The sequence below is a fragment of the Ceratotherium simum genome, chromosome 13, assembly GCF_057802395.1.
Source record: "Ceratotherium simum simum isolate JZ-2026a chromosome 13, ASM5780239v1, whole genome shotgun sequence".
Classification (NCBI taxonomy): Eukaryota; Metazoa; Chordata; class Mammalia; order Perissodactyla; family Rhinocerotidae; genus Ceratotherium; species Ceratotherium simum.
The window spans coordinates 45,192,155-45,210,640 of NC_141912.1; the positions used below are offsets into that span (position 1 = coordinate 45,192,155).

An 18,486-nucleotide genomic window follows, 5' to 3' on the forward strand; every position below is an offset into this window, starting at 1 on the left:
CAAAGGAAACCATCAACAAAACGAAAAGACAACCTAACAATTGGGAGAAGATATTTGCAAACCATACATCTGATAAGGGCTTAATCTCCAAAATATATAAAGAACTCATGCATCTCAACAACAAAAACTACCAACCCAATTAAAAATGGGCAAAAGACCTGAACAGACATTTCTCCAAAGAAGATATACAGATGGCCAACAGACACATGAAAAGATGTTCAAAATCACTAACTATCAGGGAAATGCAAATCAAAACTACAATGAGATATCACCTCACGCCCGTCAGAATGGCTATAATTAACAAGACAGGAAACAACATGTGTTGGAGAGGTTGTGGAGAGAAGGGAACTCTCATACACTGCTGGTGGGAGTGCAAACTGGTGCAGCCACTATGGAAAACAGTATGGAGATTCCTCAAAAATCAACGATAGAACTACCATATGATCCAGCTATTCCACTGTTGGGTATTTATCCAAAGAACATGAAAACACCAATTTGCAAAGGTACATGCACCCCTGTGTTCATTGCAGCCTTATTCACGATAGCCAAGACTTGGAAGCAACCTAAGTGCCCATCAAGGGACGAATGGATAAAAAAGCTGTGGTATATATACACAATGGAATACTACTCAGCCATAAGAAACGATGAAATCCAGCCATTTGTGACAACATGGATGGACATTGAGGGCATGATGCAAAGTGAAATAAGTCAGAGGGAGAAGGTCAAATACCGTATGATTTCCTTCATTAAGTAGTAGATAATAACAACAATAAACAAACACATAGGGACAGAGATTGGATTGGTGGTTACCAGAGGGGAAGGGGGGAGGGAGGAGGGTGAAAGGGATAATTGGGTACATGTGTGTGGTGATGGGTTGTAATTAGTATTTTGGTGGTGAACATGATGTAATCTATGCAGAAATAGAAGTACAATGATGTACACCTGAAATTTTTACAATGTTATAAACCAATGTTACTGCAATAAACAAAAAATTTAAAAAAAAAAAAAAAGATCATCTAGTCTTAAATTCTAATGTAAGCTGGTTACCTGAAGACATTGAACCTCTTCTAGATCTTATTCTAGTGGCCTTTTTTTTTTTTTTGGTGAGGAAGATTAGCCCTGAGCTAACATCTGTTGCCAATCCTCTTTTTGCTGAGGAAGACTGGCCCTGGGCTAAGATCCGTGCCCATCTTTCTCTACTTTATATGCGGGACGTCTGCGACAGCATGGCTTGATAAGTGGTGCGTAGGTCCGCACCCAGGATCCGAAGGTGTGAACCCCAGGCTGCCAAAGTGGAGCCCACAAACTTAACCACTACGCCACTGGGCCGGCCCCTCTAGTGGCCTTTTAAAAGCATCTCTTTCCTATTTTGCTTTTCTCTAAGTAATTTTCATATATTCTTTCATTTATATGTATAAAATTCCTCTAGGGTAGAAGTGAGAAAGAGTTGCCGCTCCCACTTTTTAAAAACAGGTTAGAAAACTCAGGATACCTTGAAATCAGTGTATAGTATAGCTAGACAGAAGGTCAACTGTATGACAGTGATAATGATGACACAATTAGAATGGTTGTGATACCATCTCATTTATTGAATCCTGATTCTCTTTAGGGCACTGTGCCAAAGCATCTTATGTACGTTATCTCATTTAATGCTAAATCTACTGTTGAGTATATAACTTAAAATGTTATTAATTTTAAAATCAGAGAATGGCTAAGGTTTAAAAAATGCAGACTTTCTGGAGTCAAAATTTCAAATCCCAGTTGTGTTGCCTCAGCCCAAGGTCCTACTCAAGAGGATAAACTGAAGGCCAGGCAGATCAGTTAGCGTGGGGTCTGGGCTAGACGTGGACAAGGGAGGCCTTCTCTCTACAGAGAGGACACACACAGGCCCCTCAGTACTTTTTGAAGGAGTAGGAGTTAACCTCAACTCTTTCAGGTTTATTTGCCAAAACAGATTTTTAAAAACAATGGCTGAATTACCCTACAGTCTACTAGTCATCCTATAGAAATCTAATGTCAGAAAAATGTTCACTTAAGATTTAGTGGGGGGGGGCCGGCCCTGTGGCTTGGTGGTTAAGTGCGCGCGCTGCAATGCTGGTGGCCCGGGTTCGGATCCCGGGTGCGCATCGAGGCACCACTTCTCCGTCCATCCTGAGGCCGAGTCCCACATACAGCAACTAGAAGGATGTGCAGCTATGACATACAGCTATCTACTGGGGCTTTGGAGGGAAAAAATAAAATAAATAAAATCTTTAAAAAAAAAAAAAAAGATTTAGTGGGGGGAAAAAACTGAACTACTTTCAGTGGTTCTTGGCTGTGGTCCTTTATTCAATAGAATTTCCTCCTGTAAAATTGCCAGTTATTGGATGTAATATAGCCTAATCTTCAGCATTTGTACTTATGGAGAAGAGATGAACCTCCTGACCTTGCATTGCGTTTTTTTACCGAGCCCAAATTGTTCTTTTCCTAAAGACTATATCCTGCTTGAGCTGCTCTGGTAGCCAGCTTCCAAGATGGTCCTCAATAATTCTTGCCTCCTGGTATTCATGCCTTGTGTAGTTCCTTCCCACGGTTGGTGAAATAACCGTTACGTGATCTTTGGGGCTAGGTCACAGAAGGCACTGTGGTTCCCACCTTGCTCTCTTGGATTGCTGGTTCTGGAATAAGCCAGCTGCCATGCAATAACACTAAAGTAGTCTCATGGAGAACTGAGATCCCCAGCGAACGGCCGGCACTAATCTGTTACCCACGTTAAGTGAACGACCTTAAAAGTGGATGGTCCAGTCTCAGTGAACACTTGAGTGCAACCTCATGGGAAACCACAAGCCAGAACTGCCCAACCACAATGCTCCCAAATTCCTGGCCCACAGAGATCATTAAATAATAAATGATTACTGTTGTTTTAAGACATTAAGTTCTGGGGTTATTTGTTACAGATATAATAGATACAATACAATAGATAATGAATACTGCTGCTAATCTTGAAAGCATACAATAGCTTACTGTGATTCTCTTGTAATTCATAAACCACCATCATTCCATTAGTTATTACAGTCTATACTACCATTAATGATGATGGCTGGCCAAAAGGCCAGCAGTTAAATCATTATATTCTGATTTGTAGGTGGTTGTTATAGGCATTATTGTTTTCGGAGGTGATATTTTTCAAGATGATCATATATATATAATATGGCTGTCTCCGTTTCGTGAGATGCTGACTTCACAGGCCTGCAAAATTCCTGATTTGATAAAATTATTGGTAATATATGTTTATCTATATTTTCTTCAGTGTTAAGTTAAAAAAAGATGAAACTTGGTTAGTTTACTTTTTGAAGATAAGTTTTGATGCAGTGGCTCTGCCTGTGGTAGAGTTAAGGACTGTGGAGGACCAAAACAATAAGAATTTGAACGAGCAGCAAGGAACACATATCCCTGCTGAAATCTAGTGCAGTGAGTTTCCAAATGAAGAAATTTAACAGCTCTCTATGAAGCCAAGGGCCTCATGTTAACCAGTGCAAAAACGTAGCAAGATTTTCAGAAAGATAATTTTTAAAAGCTAGGCACTGGGCATTGGATCTCAAGTCTAAACAGAAAAGAAACACTACACATGAATTCATGGAACTTGCCTGGCTGCCAAAAGTTTGATATTTTACACCGGTACTATGGGGAAGGTATTTACGAGGACTGCCAACTATGCAATCCTGCTTCCTAAATTAGACCCATTCAGTAGTAAAGGAAAGTTACCTTCATGCTCCAGAAAGTCTTTACTGCAAGCCAACTCCGTGCCCAGGACTATGCAAAGAATTGCAGAAAGGCAGGTTTATACAACTCCTGATATTTTAGATACCAGGGCACTAAAATACCTGAGGGAAAAGCTAAAAAAAATCGCCAAGATGTTTGGTTTGTAGAACATCCCACTGGGTCTGCATTACTCTGAGCTAATATTTTCTTTAAAATATTAAAAAATAGGTGATACTTGAAATTGGTTTAAAAACTCCACAAACTATAGCAAAGGATAATAAGAGTAAGCCTCCCTCTCATCTCTGAACTCATTCATCAACAACCTCTTTTGCCAGTTTCATACGTGTCCTTCCAGATAATTCTATGCATACACAAGCATATGTGTATATGCATGTATAGACACAGACATATATGTATATATAGATATTCTCCTCGATTACCCCTCTTAGTATAAATAATAACACAATGTACCTTTCTCTTGCTCTATATCTGAGTTTTTCTTTTGTTTTGGTTACCAACATATTTTGGAGACTTTTTTTCATCTTTATCCTATGTTAAATTCACCATCCACATTTGGGTATATTTCTTGTCTTTCTAGGCTGCTCAATTAATCTATTTATGTACCAACATCAAACTGTGAATTACTATAGCTTTGTAATATGTTGTAATATTTGGCCTGGCTAATTAATACTCCCTCCTCCCCCGATTATACTTTTTGAGAATTTTCCTGGCTATACTTAAATATTTGATTTTCTAGATGAACTTCAGGATTGCCTTTTTAGTCCTTCCTGTCACCTCAAATTTCGATTTTTAAAAACTGGAATCAGAAATGATGTATCTTTTCTTTAAGTCTCACACAAGCCTATGAAGCACGTACTCAGGTTAAGTCAACCATATGCTATACTAATATAATATATGCAAATTATCTTCAACTTGACATTTATCTAGAATGTTGCTATTATGAATGTTCACTTTTATCATCTCCTTTAAGCTTCTTAACCGCATTGGGACTAAGCAGGACTTATACTATGACTTACATTACAGATGGAGAGAGGCTCCTAACCACTGGGAGGCAAGGGCTCTGACACCTGGCCCAGAGCTCTTCCCACCATACCAAAGGCAGAGAGCACGGTGAGTCCCCAAGACACACTTTAAAAACAGAGATGGTTTTAGTTTTATTGCAATGCTACATTTCAGAAATGTTGGCACATTATCAAATTATTAAGCTTTTAATGAAGATTAAAACTTACAATACTACTAGCATGAAAACAGCGGAATCTGAACTCTCACAAGTTGCTGGTGGGAGAGTAAACTGGCACAGCCCTTTTAGAAAGCATCTGGGCAGTACATACCAAAGGGCTTAAAGTGTTTCAGAGGAAGACTGCTGCCGGGATTTCTGGTGCAGCCTATGCCCCCCTCCACTCCAGAGCTCATCTGCTTTGCTCCAACTGGGCCTGTTCCCTCACTGTCCTCTGCGGGCCTGTGATCATGCTCATCTCTCTGCCTGTCCGCAGAGCCTCCCTTCCACTGCCTTCTCCTCTCCCCAGACCCTGCATCTTAGGGCTGAGGAGGCCTCACTGAAGCCCCACCTCCCCTGCCTCCCAACTTCTCCTATCAGCTTCTGTTCTTACAGCCTCTCCTCCCCTCCCGGTCTGAGAACTTCTCCCCAGGTTGCTCCGCCGCATATCCTGCTGCAGACAACTGTTTACCTCTTGTAGTTTATATTTCAGAATTAATAAATATTGTTCTCATTTTCTAAATTAAAATTAAATGATAAAATTGAAACTTTTTCAAACAACGCATATCCCCTCACTCATCCATAGAATTTAAGTAACTTTTCCAGAAATAACAACAGCAAAACAAATAAGAGATCCATTGAAATGGTTTTCTTAGAATAATACACCTTGATCTATAACGAACAGAAAATATTCTCTATAGAAATTAGTTTTAAGATTATTTGTTTGTGAAATTTCTTCATAATTAGGCAAATGTTTTCATTTCCTTGTTCAAATTTTCCTTCGATTTAGAAAAATTATTTTCTCTTAAATTAAAAAAAAGTTAACTTCTTTTATAAGTGAAATAGCCAAATTTAGACATTTTTTTTTTGTAAGTTTTTGCTAACTATTTATAACAAGCAATAGTTCATATCAAGAAACTTCGGATAGCACAATTTAGAATTGATTTTATTTTCCTCCAAAGACGTTGGTTTATTCTTTATTTGAGAAATTTCTGTTGTTCTAACTCCTTTTAGTTGATCTTGTATCTTCTCAAAATTAAATCTAGTCACTTTAACTGTTGTGAGTCAGCATTCCCATCATGTGTTTGATAGTGGTTGCAAGGTCAAATTTGATATCTATTTCATTAAGATGTTCTTTCTTTGGGCAGACCCAGAAAATATCATAAATAACCTTCAAATTGTTCCAAAGAATGTCACCATTAGTGGCAGAGTTGTGACCACAACTTCTAGTAACAAATTCAAAAGATTCAAAATTCAAAATTGCTCAAAGCACAAAAAATACTTCTGGAATTTTTGCCAAAATTCTGGCAGATATATCTTTTTCCTTTGCCAGCTGTGTTAATACCATTGTGATGGTCTCGCCCTTGAGACGCTTTTAAATTATTTAAATAAAGCTAAAACTTTTTATTTTAATTTTTTGAAAATTTAATGGAATCACTAAATATTTTTATAAAAAATAAATCCATTTGCAATTCTAATGCTTAATGCCCATCTAGATGCCAATATAAAGAATGACTCTTACGTTTCATGCACTTTACGTCCAGACCTATGTATATACAAATTTTTAAGACTGCTGTGAGTTGTTACTGTTTTCAGCCACCATGTGTAACTGTTGTGGATACTGTGTTAATTTGTGAGTATATTTGGAACTTTGAGTTAGAACATGAAGAGAACGATTTGATGAGTTAATGTGCCTTTTCTCTTACTTGAAATCTTCTGCAGCTCAAATCCTCCCCTTCCTCTTCCTTAAGCAGTGTCCACTCAAGACTCAGGTGGTAGCACAATGCAGAGCTTCATGGCATTTGCCAGCAGTTGGCTTTTCTGGGGGGGGTGGGGGGTGAGGGGGTGGGAGGAGCGTAAAATATATATAACATAAAATTTTCCCTTTTCACCATTTTTAAGTGTACAATTCAGTGGCATTAATTACATTCACAATATTGTGCAACTATCACCACTATCTATTTCCAAAAAATTTTTATCACTCCAAACAAAAACTCTGTACCCTTTAAGCAATAACTCCTCCTCTCTCCCATCCCTGGAAACTTCTAATCTACTTTCCATCTCTATGAATTTGCCTATTCTAGATATTTCACATAAGTAAAACTATACAACATTTGTCCTTTTGTGTCTGGCTTATTTCACTTAGCATAATGTTTTCCAGGTTCATCCATGTTGTAGCATGTATCAGAACTTCATTCCTTTATGTGGTTGAATAATAGTCCACTGTATGTATGTACTACATTTTCTTTACCCATTCATCAGCACTTGCCTTTTGATTAAGAGCACAGTGTGGAGAAATGGGGCCTGAGCAGTGCTTGTGATAGGAGGTACCCCACACAGCATGGGGCCTAGGGCAGGAGTCCTTCCCACCTGGGTCTAAGACAGTACTGCTGCCCCACAAAAATCACTGGTGGAGATTCCTGATTACTCTAGCTGTTGTGTTTCCCCCTGCCTCTGAATTCCTAAAGCACCTGCAATCAATGAAATAAAGTTTAATATTTATTTACAGAGTGAGTTACTGTTGCCCTCCCCAGAATTCAACTTCAAGCTCCCTTTCTGTTCCCAGGTGTTGGTGCTGGTAGTTAACAGAGAAGGAAATGAATCCTGGCTCTCTGTGTGCCAGTTACTGTGTTAGGTGCTGAAGCTCAGCAGATGTTCACTGTTTTCCTTCCTCTCTTCTCCTGTGTCTAACATGGCACTAACTACATACCAGGAATTGAAAACTATTGCTGATTGACTGGAAAATGACTTCTTCCTAACAAAATATGTGAATTACTCATGACCTTTATTCTTCCTTGCCCATTAGAGGTTCTGATTTCCCTGGCCAGTGAGAAGAGGCAAACCAAACATCCCCTTCAGGAAAAAGACACAGGCCTCAGAGAACTGGGTTTCCTGACTATACATGGGAGAGGTGATTTTTTCTCTTTTCCTTCTCAAGTCTTATCTGTATCTGCCTATGGAGCAGAATTACCATCCTTCCAGCTGACAGTGTACATCAGGACACATTCCTTTGCATTATTTTTCCTTTGTTAATTATCCTGAGAATTCTTCCATTTTTCCTAAGGAAAGTAGAATTGCAGCACCCCTGTGGACGTCTGCTTTTCTTTGGCATAAAAAGAAAGACAAGTTCTCTTATAGTGAGGAAACATGTGAAGTCCCATCTTCAAATTGCGGCTGTTCAGTGATTTTATTTATCCATATAGGACAAATTATTATATGTTGGGAATTTATTTCTTAATGGGGTGAGAGGAAAGCTCCTCACTAAGAATGCAGATAACTATAGTCTCTGTGGGAACCTGACATATCTCACGGCAGCATGTAAAGTTGTTATTCAAGAAGAAAATAGTTCTTCCAAATTTGAAAACAAGATGTCTAGACTCTTTTCCTAATTGATGGTCAGGCATAAAAATGTATCATAAAAATGTGTCTGAAACTGTACAGGAGCATCCCACTAACAAAAGCACTTTTATCAGAAAAAATAGGTTGCGTCCACGAGAATACATAACCATCTAACAAATAGACGTGTCTTAATGTCCAAATAATTCTGCTATCTCGGGCTCTTCAAATCTTGTTTTCTAAGTGGTTATTTCTGGTGCCTAAAATTTTTCAGACAAAATCTTCCTCAATGGAGAGTGATGATTCAGTGCCACCCCTACCACAGTATAGTATAGTTTCATATTTATAATTGTTGTCATTTTAATAACAGATGTTTATTAACTATCAGCTATAGTCCTCATTAAGTGTTTTCAGTTGAACAGCCATAGGAGTACAATCTGACTTGATCAAGTACCATTACAAGGAATAATTTTCTATAACAAGGCTACTTCCAGGGCCCAGTAGTGGACACTGCTCTCCTGTATATTAAAAAAAAAAAACCTTGCTATCAGGAGCAATTATGTAAACAAGATTGGTTTCTGTGATAAAAATAACCATGAGGATTGGATGTTTTATATATCATCATCTAATTTCCTAAATATCACTCTGCAAAATGATTGAAGAGTGACGTTAAAAGACAATCCTTGGAGCCTTACAACTGATAGCAAAGTTCCTCCTTATTGGTTGAGTGTGTGGAGCTTTGCTCATCAGTGTCGACCAGGGTGCTGCGCGCAAAGGTCAATCAATGAAATAGTTCTATGTTAGATCCAATTATGTTTCCAGCATGATGCCAGGGGCTGACTGCATACTTTTCCGAATATGCTAAGGATTCTTCGATATGGTTGGTACATAACTACCCACTGAACATATTCATTTTAAAACAGATATCACTCACGTGGTAACTCAGGCATTATTTTGCCTTAGATTCCAGAGGAATCAATACTTAATGCTGGATAGTAATAATGAAGCAATCACACATAGGGAGTGGAGTGTCCATTTATATAGGGCGTGCCAAGCTCAAGGGCCTAAAACTGATCAGGGAGATTAAAATTGGATTTTGTCCATTAGAAGGCTGTTCTCACTTCATACCACCATTCTGTCCATCTGCCCATCCATTCATCCATCTTTTATGTTGAGCTCCAAATAGGCATAAAGTATTGTATTTTGCTGAGGGAGATTCCAAGATGATTAAAATATGGTCCCTTGGGGGCCAGCCTGGTGGCATAGTGGTTAAGTTCACGCATTCCGCTTCAGCGGCCCAGTGTTCACAGGTGCGGATCCCGGGTGTGGACCTACGCACCACTTATCAAGCCATGCCATGGCAGGCGTCCCACATATAAAATAGAGGAAGATGGGCACAGATGTTAGCTCAGGGCTAATCTTCCTCACCAAAACAAACCAACCAACCAAAACATGGTTCCTTGGTCTACCTGAGGATAGGTCCTCATCAGGTTTGGATCAGACCAGGAAATACAAAATATCTTGGAGGAAGTGGGTCAAAGTTCAGGGCTTGATTCAAAAGGAGAAACCAGTTCAGAGAAGGTCAAGGAAGTGAGAAAGAGATGGGATCTGGAATCCTCCTACCATGTCCTGCATCACCAGGAACTCCCTGAGCCCAGGAGCCCAGATCTGTCCAAGTCTGAAAAGGACTCTTTTTCTAGACTCTGACCTCTAAAAGAAGCATGGGTGTTCAGAAGCCATCTCGAGATTAAAGTGGAGACAGTGACAAAATTCTCCCAAGCAAATATGTGAGAAATACTGCTATCAAAATTAGGAGGGGCCCCAGAGAGTTTGTTCATATAACATCATAGTATTTTTCTTTTCACCGAGGAGAAATAAAGAAAAATTTTCAATTTAGGTTGGAAGTAAAGTGTATAACTGTCAGATGCTGGAATAACGTGGGAATAGAGATTTCACAATTAAATTCTTAGGCGATTTCTGGAAACAGTATAAATTCTCATTTGTCTTGAATAACTTAATAAGATCCTGCTGAAATGGACTAAGAGAATGGATCAAGGATCATACTAGTCACCAACTTAAAGTATCACCACCAAACAATTTTGTTGAATTATAGATCCTCTCACCCAGAGGTTTGAAACATTAAATTTTCACGCATACAAAATATATTTTAAGAGAGGACAATGCTCCGCTAGTAGAAGTTTAGGAATCAGTGAAAGCAGGAGCAGGAACCTTTTCGGGCAAGGGTCCTTCCCTGATTCTCAAGTTGGAAACTTATAATTAAAGCCAGTTTGCAATGCACTACATCTCTCATTCTTTCCTTTCAATCTAAAGCTTCCAACCTCTCCAAGCTCTCATTCCTGGAAAAGCTTTTGGCAGTCACTTTTTGCAGCCCACAATTTCTGTAGCTTTTCATCTTTTTACCATACTCTTTCTGCATCTAAGCCTCACTTCCCATATGTGGTAAGTAATACCACCACTACCGGAAGTAAAATGGTCCTCAGCATGGGCCTGTTTGCCCACACAAGGGCAGAAACGTGGGGCAGGAAAGAAGTCCAGCATTCATGGATCTCAAGATACTCCGAAACTATGAAGAACACGTTATTACTCATTTTATACATATGAAATGGATACAAAAACACTAGGGAATTTTCTGAAGGCTACAAAGCCAATCAGTGGGTCCGAGTCTGCCTCCCACACTCCTTTGTCAGGCTGTCTCCCTTTGCAATTCTGAGAAGGGTGTTGTTGGCAAACTAGCCTTGTCATCTCTACTTCTGAATTCTATTAGATGATAATGATTTTAAGAAAACATTCTGTTCACATTTTTTTGAGCACGTTCTATATTTTAGGCACTGTGCCAGGAGCTCTCAAGTGTTATTACTAATACTTACTCAAAATTGCTAATTTTTACAAATGATGAAACTGAGGCTCAGGCAAGTCATCTGACTCAAAACCTTTGAAAAACCACCAAAGACAGTAGAATGTTAAATGGCGATTTACATGAAACACTATCAGTAAAATTTTGGGGTAAATTAAGACAATCCTTTTAAATAAGACTATATGTATGTGTGTACAGACACACACACACACACATATATACACATACACATATGTAAATTATTTATACTTAAAAGATATATATGTTTTAATAAAAGTGACATCTTAATGGAAATACAGTGCTCATACAGCTCATCTCTGGTGCTGATTTTCTAACAGCAGTCCTACATGTGATGTTTCTCTGAAAAGCATGTCGGTACCATGACTGACTAAACAATGCAAATATGACTGACACACCCTGAGACACTTTTCACCTTGGTAGAACACAGGGAGTTCCACATCAATTTTCAGGAGTATAAATGAAATCTCCTGAGTCTTTTGGAATAAATACCTCCAGGTTTGGTAGGATCACAGTCAAGCAGCCTAGAAGTTCTACGCTTTGCTTACAATAGTTTGTGAACTATGATACCAAGATCTGTGTAATCCAAGTATTTTAAATGCTTCCACACCATTTCAAGTACAATCATGAAATTTAAAAATACTCCTCTATCATCATATAGAACAGAAAAAGAGCAATTCTTGGCAAAGCTTGTTTAAATGAGATATTTGAGTATCTAAAAGCCACTTTAAAAATTATATCAGCAATGCCACACTCTATCAGCACAATATTGGCTTCCTCATTAGCAAATTCACTTTAAGTATTAAGGTTACCCCCAATGGTGATAGCTGGGAACCTGCAACATCAAGTTAAACAGCATGCTCAATGACCAATGAACTCCTAGAAAATTAGTTCAAAATGATGCATCATTTGTTAAACACTCAAGAATTAGCTCTTCAGGATCTCTCTTTAGAAATATGAAACCCCTCGAAACCACTACCACAAATAGCCAACATTTTAAATAACTGCCAAGCCACCTGCTTTTCTCCAGGAAACATCATAAAACTCACAAGTTAGTAAAGCTATGTAAAGCCTATAAAGTCTCTGTCTTTCTGAAGTTTACTTATTTTGTTTGAGATTTTATTTCCCCTTTTCTGAGAAATGAAAGGTCCCCACATCAGATTCAGTTCAAGGCCCAAACTTGTTTGCCAAAGAAGGTCTCATAACAGAAGTGGATGCCAAAGAACACTTCTTTGTCACTTTAGTCTTGACTTGGCATGGTGTTTCAGATGGTATTCATTTGGAATGAAGAGATCGATGACATAACAAGTCCAATCCTCCTCTGTAAGTGGCTTTACTAGAAGTGGGTAAGGGCAGAAAAACATAAATTCATCTGTCTATAGGCAACCAAAAACATACCAACTCATCTTGGAGTAATTTAACCAATAAGATGATTTAGAGGACAGTTCAGTGGCACCATTTCTGGAAGGTAAAAGCTTAGCAGAAGGAACATAAATCAAAGGTGACTGGCAGGTAAAGGATATACGCAGCAATCAGCCAAACCATGTGCACACTGGCACAAATTCAGTAAGATCATTTATAAAACTTTTAAGGCAGGAGTATACAAAAGGGGGTCTGGTGCTAGCTAAATCCACAGATAGCTTACATGCCACTGAAATAAACACTTCCAGATGCGGGTGTACAAAAACCTTTCACAGAAAGAAATGTTTTCTTTCATAAATCTAAAGGAGGGACTCTTAGCAGGGAAGGGCAAAATGTCTGAAATTGAGACTGAGCTTCTCATGGACTGGAAGTGCCTGTTGAGGTGGAATAATTGTGTGGGTGATGATGAACTGCACAGAGCGCGTCTCCACTTAGGAGCATCACTACAATTGGGAAGACTGGATTTCCTTTAAACAGAGCAAAAAATGTAACAACTTATCCTTCCATCGGTCCTCTAAAATCTGGTTGCTGAGTCAGTGTTGCTCCCATTACTTTCCTTAGAGTTTATGTGTGGGGGTGTGTGGTGGTGGAGACAACGGGTTCACAAAGAGATGACAGCCATTAATCCAAGTTTAGAAAAATGATGCCCTGGAACTTACACTAGCACAAAGCTATTGCAGGCATGGCTTTAATGATGAAACAAGGTCTGAAATCTGGTTAGATTATAGTCATCTTTCAGGAATGCATGACCAAATTCATTAATGGCTTAGAAAGTCAATTTGTTCATCAAAACAGGATAATAATATGTGGGACTTTCTGGTCATATACATAAACACTCCCAGAAGTTCAAAAAGAAAGCTAGAATGTCTGTTTTTTTTAAGTTCAGGTGATCTATGCATTGAGTGCCCTCCCCCCACCCCTCCTCCCCAGGAAATCCCCTTGAAACTAGTCTTCTCGTTCAATCTTAAACTTCATGCAAATTCTTTGTAAGCATCTGAGCACTGAACTTATTCTTTTTTTTTTTTTTTTTTTTAAGATTTTATTTTATTTTTTTGCCCCCAAAGCCCCAGTAGATAGTTGTATGTCGCAGCTGCACACCCTTCTAGTTGCTGTATGTGGGACTCGGCCTCAGGATGGACAGAGAAGTGGTGCCTCCATGCGCACCCGGGATCCGAACCCGGGCCGCCAGCATCGCAGCGCGCGCACTTAACCACCAAGCCACAGGGCCGGCCCTGAACTTATTCTTGAGAATATTTTTAATTATCTGCTTTACGCATTGACCCAAACTACAAACTTGTGATATTTTAGTCTTCTTTCATTCAGGGTCTTGTTCTACTTATTCTTTATGCCAAATATCTCTTGAATACATTCTATCTTCTCGGTCCTCAATGTCATTGCCTCAGCAGAGGCTTTTCTGGCCTCTTGCCTGCAATACTGCAGCAGCCACCTGCAGAGGTCTCTCTGCCTATTATCTCTCTTACCTCTAGTTCCTCCACTACACCATCATCCGAGTTATTTTTCTACAACACAGATCTGTTCATATCAACCCCTTGCTCAAAACCTCTAAAATAGCTCCCTGATGACCACATCAGTTGTTTAAAAAGAAATTTTCCAAACAAAATCTTACTGAGAACCCACTACATATCAGAGATAAAAATTTATGTTTTATTTAGAGAAAACACTTTATTATTTGCAGAATACCTGTAAAAAAAGTAATCTGGGGTTTCTGCAGATGACAGCCAGAATTCCCCAGATTCCCCAGATAGATAACTGCTGGCCTACACACTGGCTTGAAGGTTAAAGTTCTTCTCAAAATGTCCTCGCCCTACCTTTGATGCTTCCGTGTCCTCTCAAAGTATTCTACACTCAGGTCCTCACCTTGTCCTGAGCAGCCATACTGTGGTCATACAGCTATCTTTTTTTCCCCATTTTATTCCTGCTCTTCTTTCTGCCTGAATTATCTTTTCCAAATTCTTACTCATGGGGCCGGCCCGGTGGTGTAGTAGTTAAGTTCATGCACTCCGCTTTGGTGGCCTGGGGTTTGCAGGTTCGGATCCCAGGCATGGACCTATGCACTGCCTATCAAGCCATGCTGTGGTGGCGTCCCATATAAAGTAGAGGAAGATGGGCAGGGATGTTAGCCCAGGGCCAGTCTTCCTCAGCAAAAAGAGGAGGATTGGCAACAGATGCTAGCTCAGGGCTAATCTTCCTCAAAAATTAAAAAAAAAAACCACAAGAAAAAATATTCTTACTCATTTCCCTCATCTCTGTCTCATAAACTCAGTTCAAGTGTAAATGACTGTACAAAGCTTCCTGGACTTCCTCAGGCAGACTGTGCCCTTGTTCTCTGTACCTGAGGCGCTCTGTCCACTCTTCAGTTACAATGCCCATCACACTGCACTGCTTATATGCACGTCTCCTTTGTTGTATTGGAACATCTAGTTACTTATCTCCATACATCATACCCCCATTTCCACATATTTCTACCTCAATGTTTGGCACATGTTTATTGAATTAATAAACGGAGATATCAGAGCTGTAAGGATCTCAGGACATGTAGGGATGTTAACACCAGTCCTTGCACTTCTAAATCATGTGTAGCTCAATTGTACAAATATGGATTCCGCAAATGGATTGTTATTATCTAGTCCACACTCCGAAAGCAAGTGCTGTCCCTTGTATGTGAAGTGTGCTTTCACCCTATCAGGAAGGCCTGTGCTTTGAACTGTGCTTGGATGAAGAATGCTTGTCAACTATAACTTATTTACTTATTAGGCTCTTACCTAATTAGTCTAGAATATGAGAGTGGGTGTTTTAGGTTAGATGAGGAATGTAGAATTAAATCAGAGCCAGAAATGTAGTCTCTAACTTCTTTACTGGAAACTATAAAATCTGCACAAGTGTTTGAATTGGAATTGACAGGAAACTGTAGGTCAGGCTGTGAACTTCGGGAGCCAGAGAGTCAACTCAAATACTCCCTCCCTGGTATTTCCACCAGGGCACGGCTGCCCAGCTGTTACCTTGAATGCACCTGGGCAAATTCAGAGCCTGACATTGGGCTCTGCCCTCATGACCTCTGCCAACTAATCAACCAAAATATTTCCAGATCTGGAGAGCCTACTCCGAATTGGGTATATGCCCAGAACTGAAAGTGCACTCCAATCTGGTGGGAGAGCCTATCCAGGTGCCAGGGCAAGAATGAACATCTGACTGACATATGGGCTATGGATTTTCTCTTCTCACAGCTTGGGGTCATGCAGAGGCGGTGTGTGGGGATGGAATATTTGATCTGTGCATACACAGCCTAGGGGATTTAGTTTAAATCAAATCATAATTAAAACGCCAGCCAGGAAAACAAGGCGTAATTATTTTTTCCTGCATATTTTTCCTACCTTGGCTATAGCCTTAAATATATGTTGGGCACAATAAGAGCAAGGTATCAGTTTCATTTTTGGAAGGTGTAACTTTTCCACTTAAAACAATCTACTTATTATGTTGTGGGATTAACTTTGCAACTACATCAGTAAATTAAATGACAGTTCAATGATTATATTTGTGAGACTAAAGTATATAACACTATTTAAGAAATCATCAAAAAGTAAATCATCTCCAGTTCAACAAGCTTTCATCACGGCTGTCTGGAGGGGATTTCTGTCACATTGTCAATAAAACAGTACACAAACGTCTCACTTAAAACACGCTTATGAATGTTAATAAAGAATCTATTTTAATAAAACTAATGTGTTCTTTTCTAATATTCACCTAGTTTAGATATATAATATTTAAAAATTTAAATAGTATATTTGCTAGGTAAACATGAGCAATTTAATATACTGACTGAGTTACACGTCTAACAATATTTACAATCTTCTTGTTTATTCATAGACAAAAGAAATTTATTGCCATTTTTAGAGCACAACTTTTAAGTTTAGAAATATCTCAACTTAGTTTAGTTTCTCCCAACTAATCCTTTCGCTGCTTTCATGAATTTATGAGTTAAACGAATCCTGTGATTTTTTTTTTTTTTTAAGAAAAAAATAATTTCCTTTTGGGAGTCACTCAAAATATTTTTCCATCCTATCTCCATTCCCGCAGAAGACTGCAAAAACCTAGAAACTATAATAACACATTCAAATCTCAAGATTTGGTCCTTTTAGAATATTCTGCTCAAAAAGTTTCTCTTTGTTGTTAATTACTCCTTTTTCCTTGCACTCAAGTTCAAATTATTCCTCTATTCTCCAAGATACAGCCTGCCTCTTACAATGAATAGAGATTCATTACCTTCTTGAACTACTTCAAATTTAAAAAGACTTTGAAGGATACAAACTTGGAGAAAATACACAGGGCTGATTAGGGCTATCATCTTTCATTTCTACTTTAACCACGCCCCCCATCAGAGAAGACTGATTCCTTCCTTTTCACACTATGTTCCTGAAAATTCCAGGATTCTTAGAAGGATTTCTAGGGGCTTCACAGATGTTTGATTTGAATGTCCATTTACAATTTTTGTGCTAGTCAAAATAAAGGTTCTGTCATCTCATGGTTGATATTTCAACTTCTTATAAATGTTTTGTTGATTAGGAAGTTAAGTCTTGGAATTTTGGCTTGTTCGTTTTTTTTTTTTTTGATATTTAAAGCAGCCCAAATAACTGCACTATATAAAACTGTGCAGGTGAGTACATCACCTTAGCATGTATACCCCATGTGAACTAAATGTGAGGTCTTCACAGGTGATATAAAGTGAAGGCAGAAAAAAAGCAAAATGTGTTTCAATGGTCACTGTTTACTGTGAAAACAAACCAGTTGTTAATAATACCAGAATTTTTCAAAATGGAACTGGATAATTTTTCAAAATGGAACTGGATAATTGCTTTTTTTTTGCTGAGGAAGATTCGCCCTGAGCTAACATCCATTGCCAACCCTCCTCCTTTTTTTTTTTTTTTTTTTTTGGCTTGAGGAAGATTAGCCCTGAGGTAACATCTGTGCCAATCTTCCTCTATTTTGTATGTGGGACACTGCCACAGCATGGCTAGTGAGTAGAGTAGGTTCGTGCCTGGGATCCGAACCTGTGAACCTGGGATGCTGAAGTGGAGCACGTGGAACTTTAACCACTTGTTGCCAAGGGGCCAGGCCCTGGATAATTCCTTATAAACAAATTCACTGGCTGCCCCAATTTAAGGTATTACTGCAGAAAGTTCAAATGAGATAATATCTCTCTTCCCTTCTCCCCCCATTCTGCCTGATGATTTAAGAAAACATTAAACAGTTTTACAATATAACATGATTGTGCCAGTTCTATTTGGCAATACAGAGTTATGATGCTATGCTTACAACAGTAGAAAATGTATCAGTAATGAAGTTCACCAAATTTGGATTCAACAGGCAAAGGAAAACAAATTTGACCCTGAAACTTTAAGCAAATATTTGTCAGAGAAGGGTCTACAGGTAACTGAGATTTTCTTTTCTCTCTCTCTCTTTTCTTTTTTTTTACAGGGGAAGATTTGCCCGAAGCTAACATCTTCCTCCTTTTTTTTTCTTCCTTTCCCCCCTCCAAAGCCCCAGTACATAGTTGTGTATAGTTGTAAGTTCTTCTGGTTCTTCTATGTGAGCCACTGTCACAGCATAGCTACTGACAGACGAATGGTGTGGTTCTGTACCCAGGAACTGAACCCAGGCTGCTGAATTGGAGGGTGCAGAACTTTAACTGCTGGGCCATCAAGGCTGGCTCTGAGATTTTCTTTATGACATGTTTGAGTAGCTTACAATGTTTTAAAATACTTTAAAAAATATTTTCCAGAAAACCATGAAGAGTTATGCTGGATAAGAAATCCATATATTGATTCCGTCTAAACATTAT

The 18,486-nt window shown here is 38.8% G+C and overlaps 1 protein-coding gene across 7 annotated transcripts in view; it reads right to left on the reverse strand.

Moving 5' to 3' along the window:
- The window catches only part of SUPT3H (SPT3 homolog, SAGA and STAGA complex component), a 549,045-nt gene that overhangs the window by 100,547 nt on the left and 430,012 nt on the right, over nucleotides 1–18,486 (reverse strand). The window contains exon 11 of one of the 7 annotated variants that reach the window (XM_087438678.1): nucleotides 6,459–6,799. The exons of 5 other annotated variants lie outside the window; for them this stretch is intronic. In XM_087438678.1, coding sequence (XP_087294804.1) covers nucleotides 6,740–6,799 — 60 coding nt within the window. In that variant the 3' untranslated portion in view covers nucleotides 6,459–6,739. Of the gene's footprint in view, nucleotides 1–6,458; nucleotides 6,800–18,486 lie in introns of those variants that run through there. One more of the 7 variants, XM_087438674.1, reaches the window with a different exon arrangement.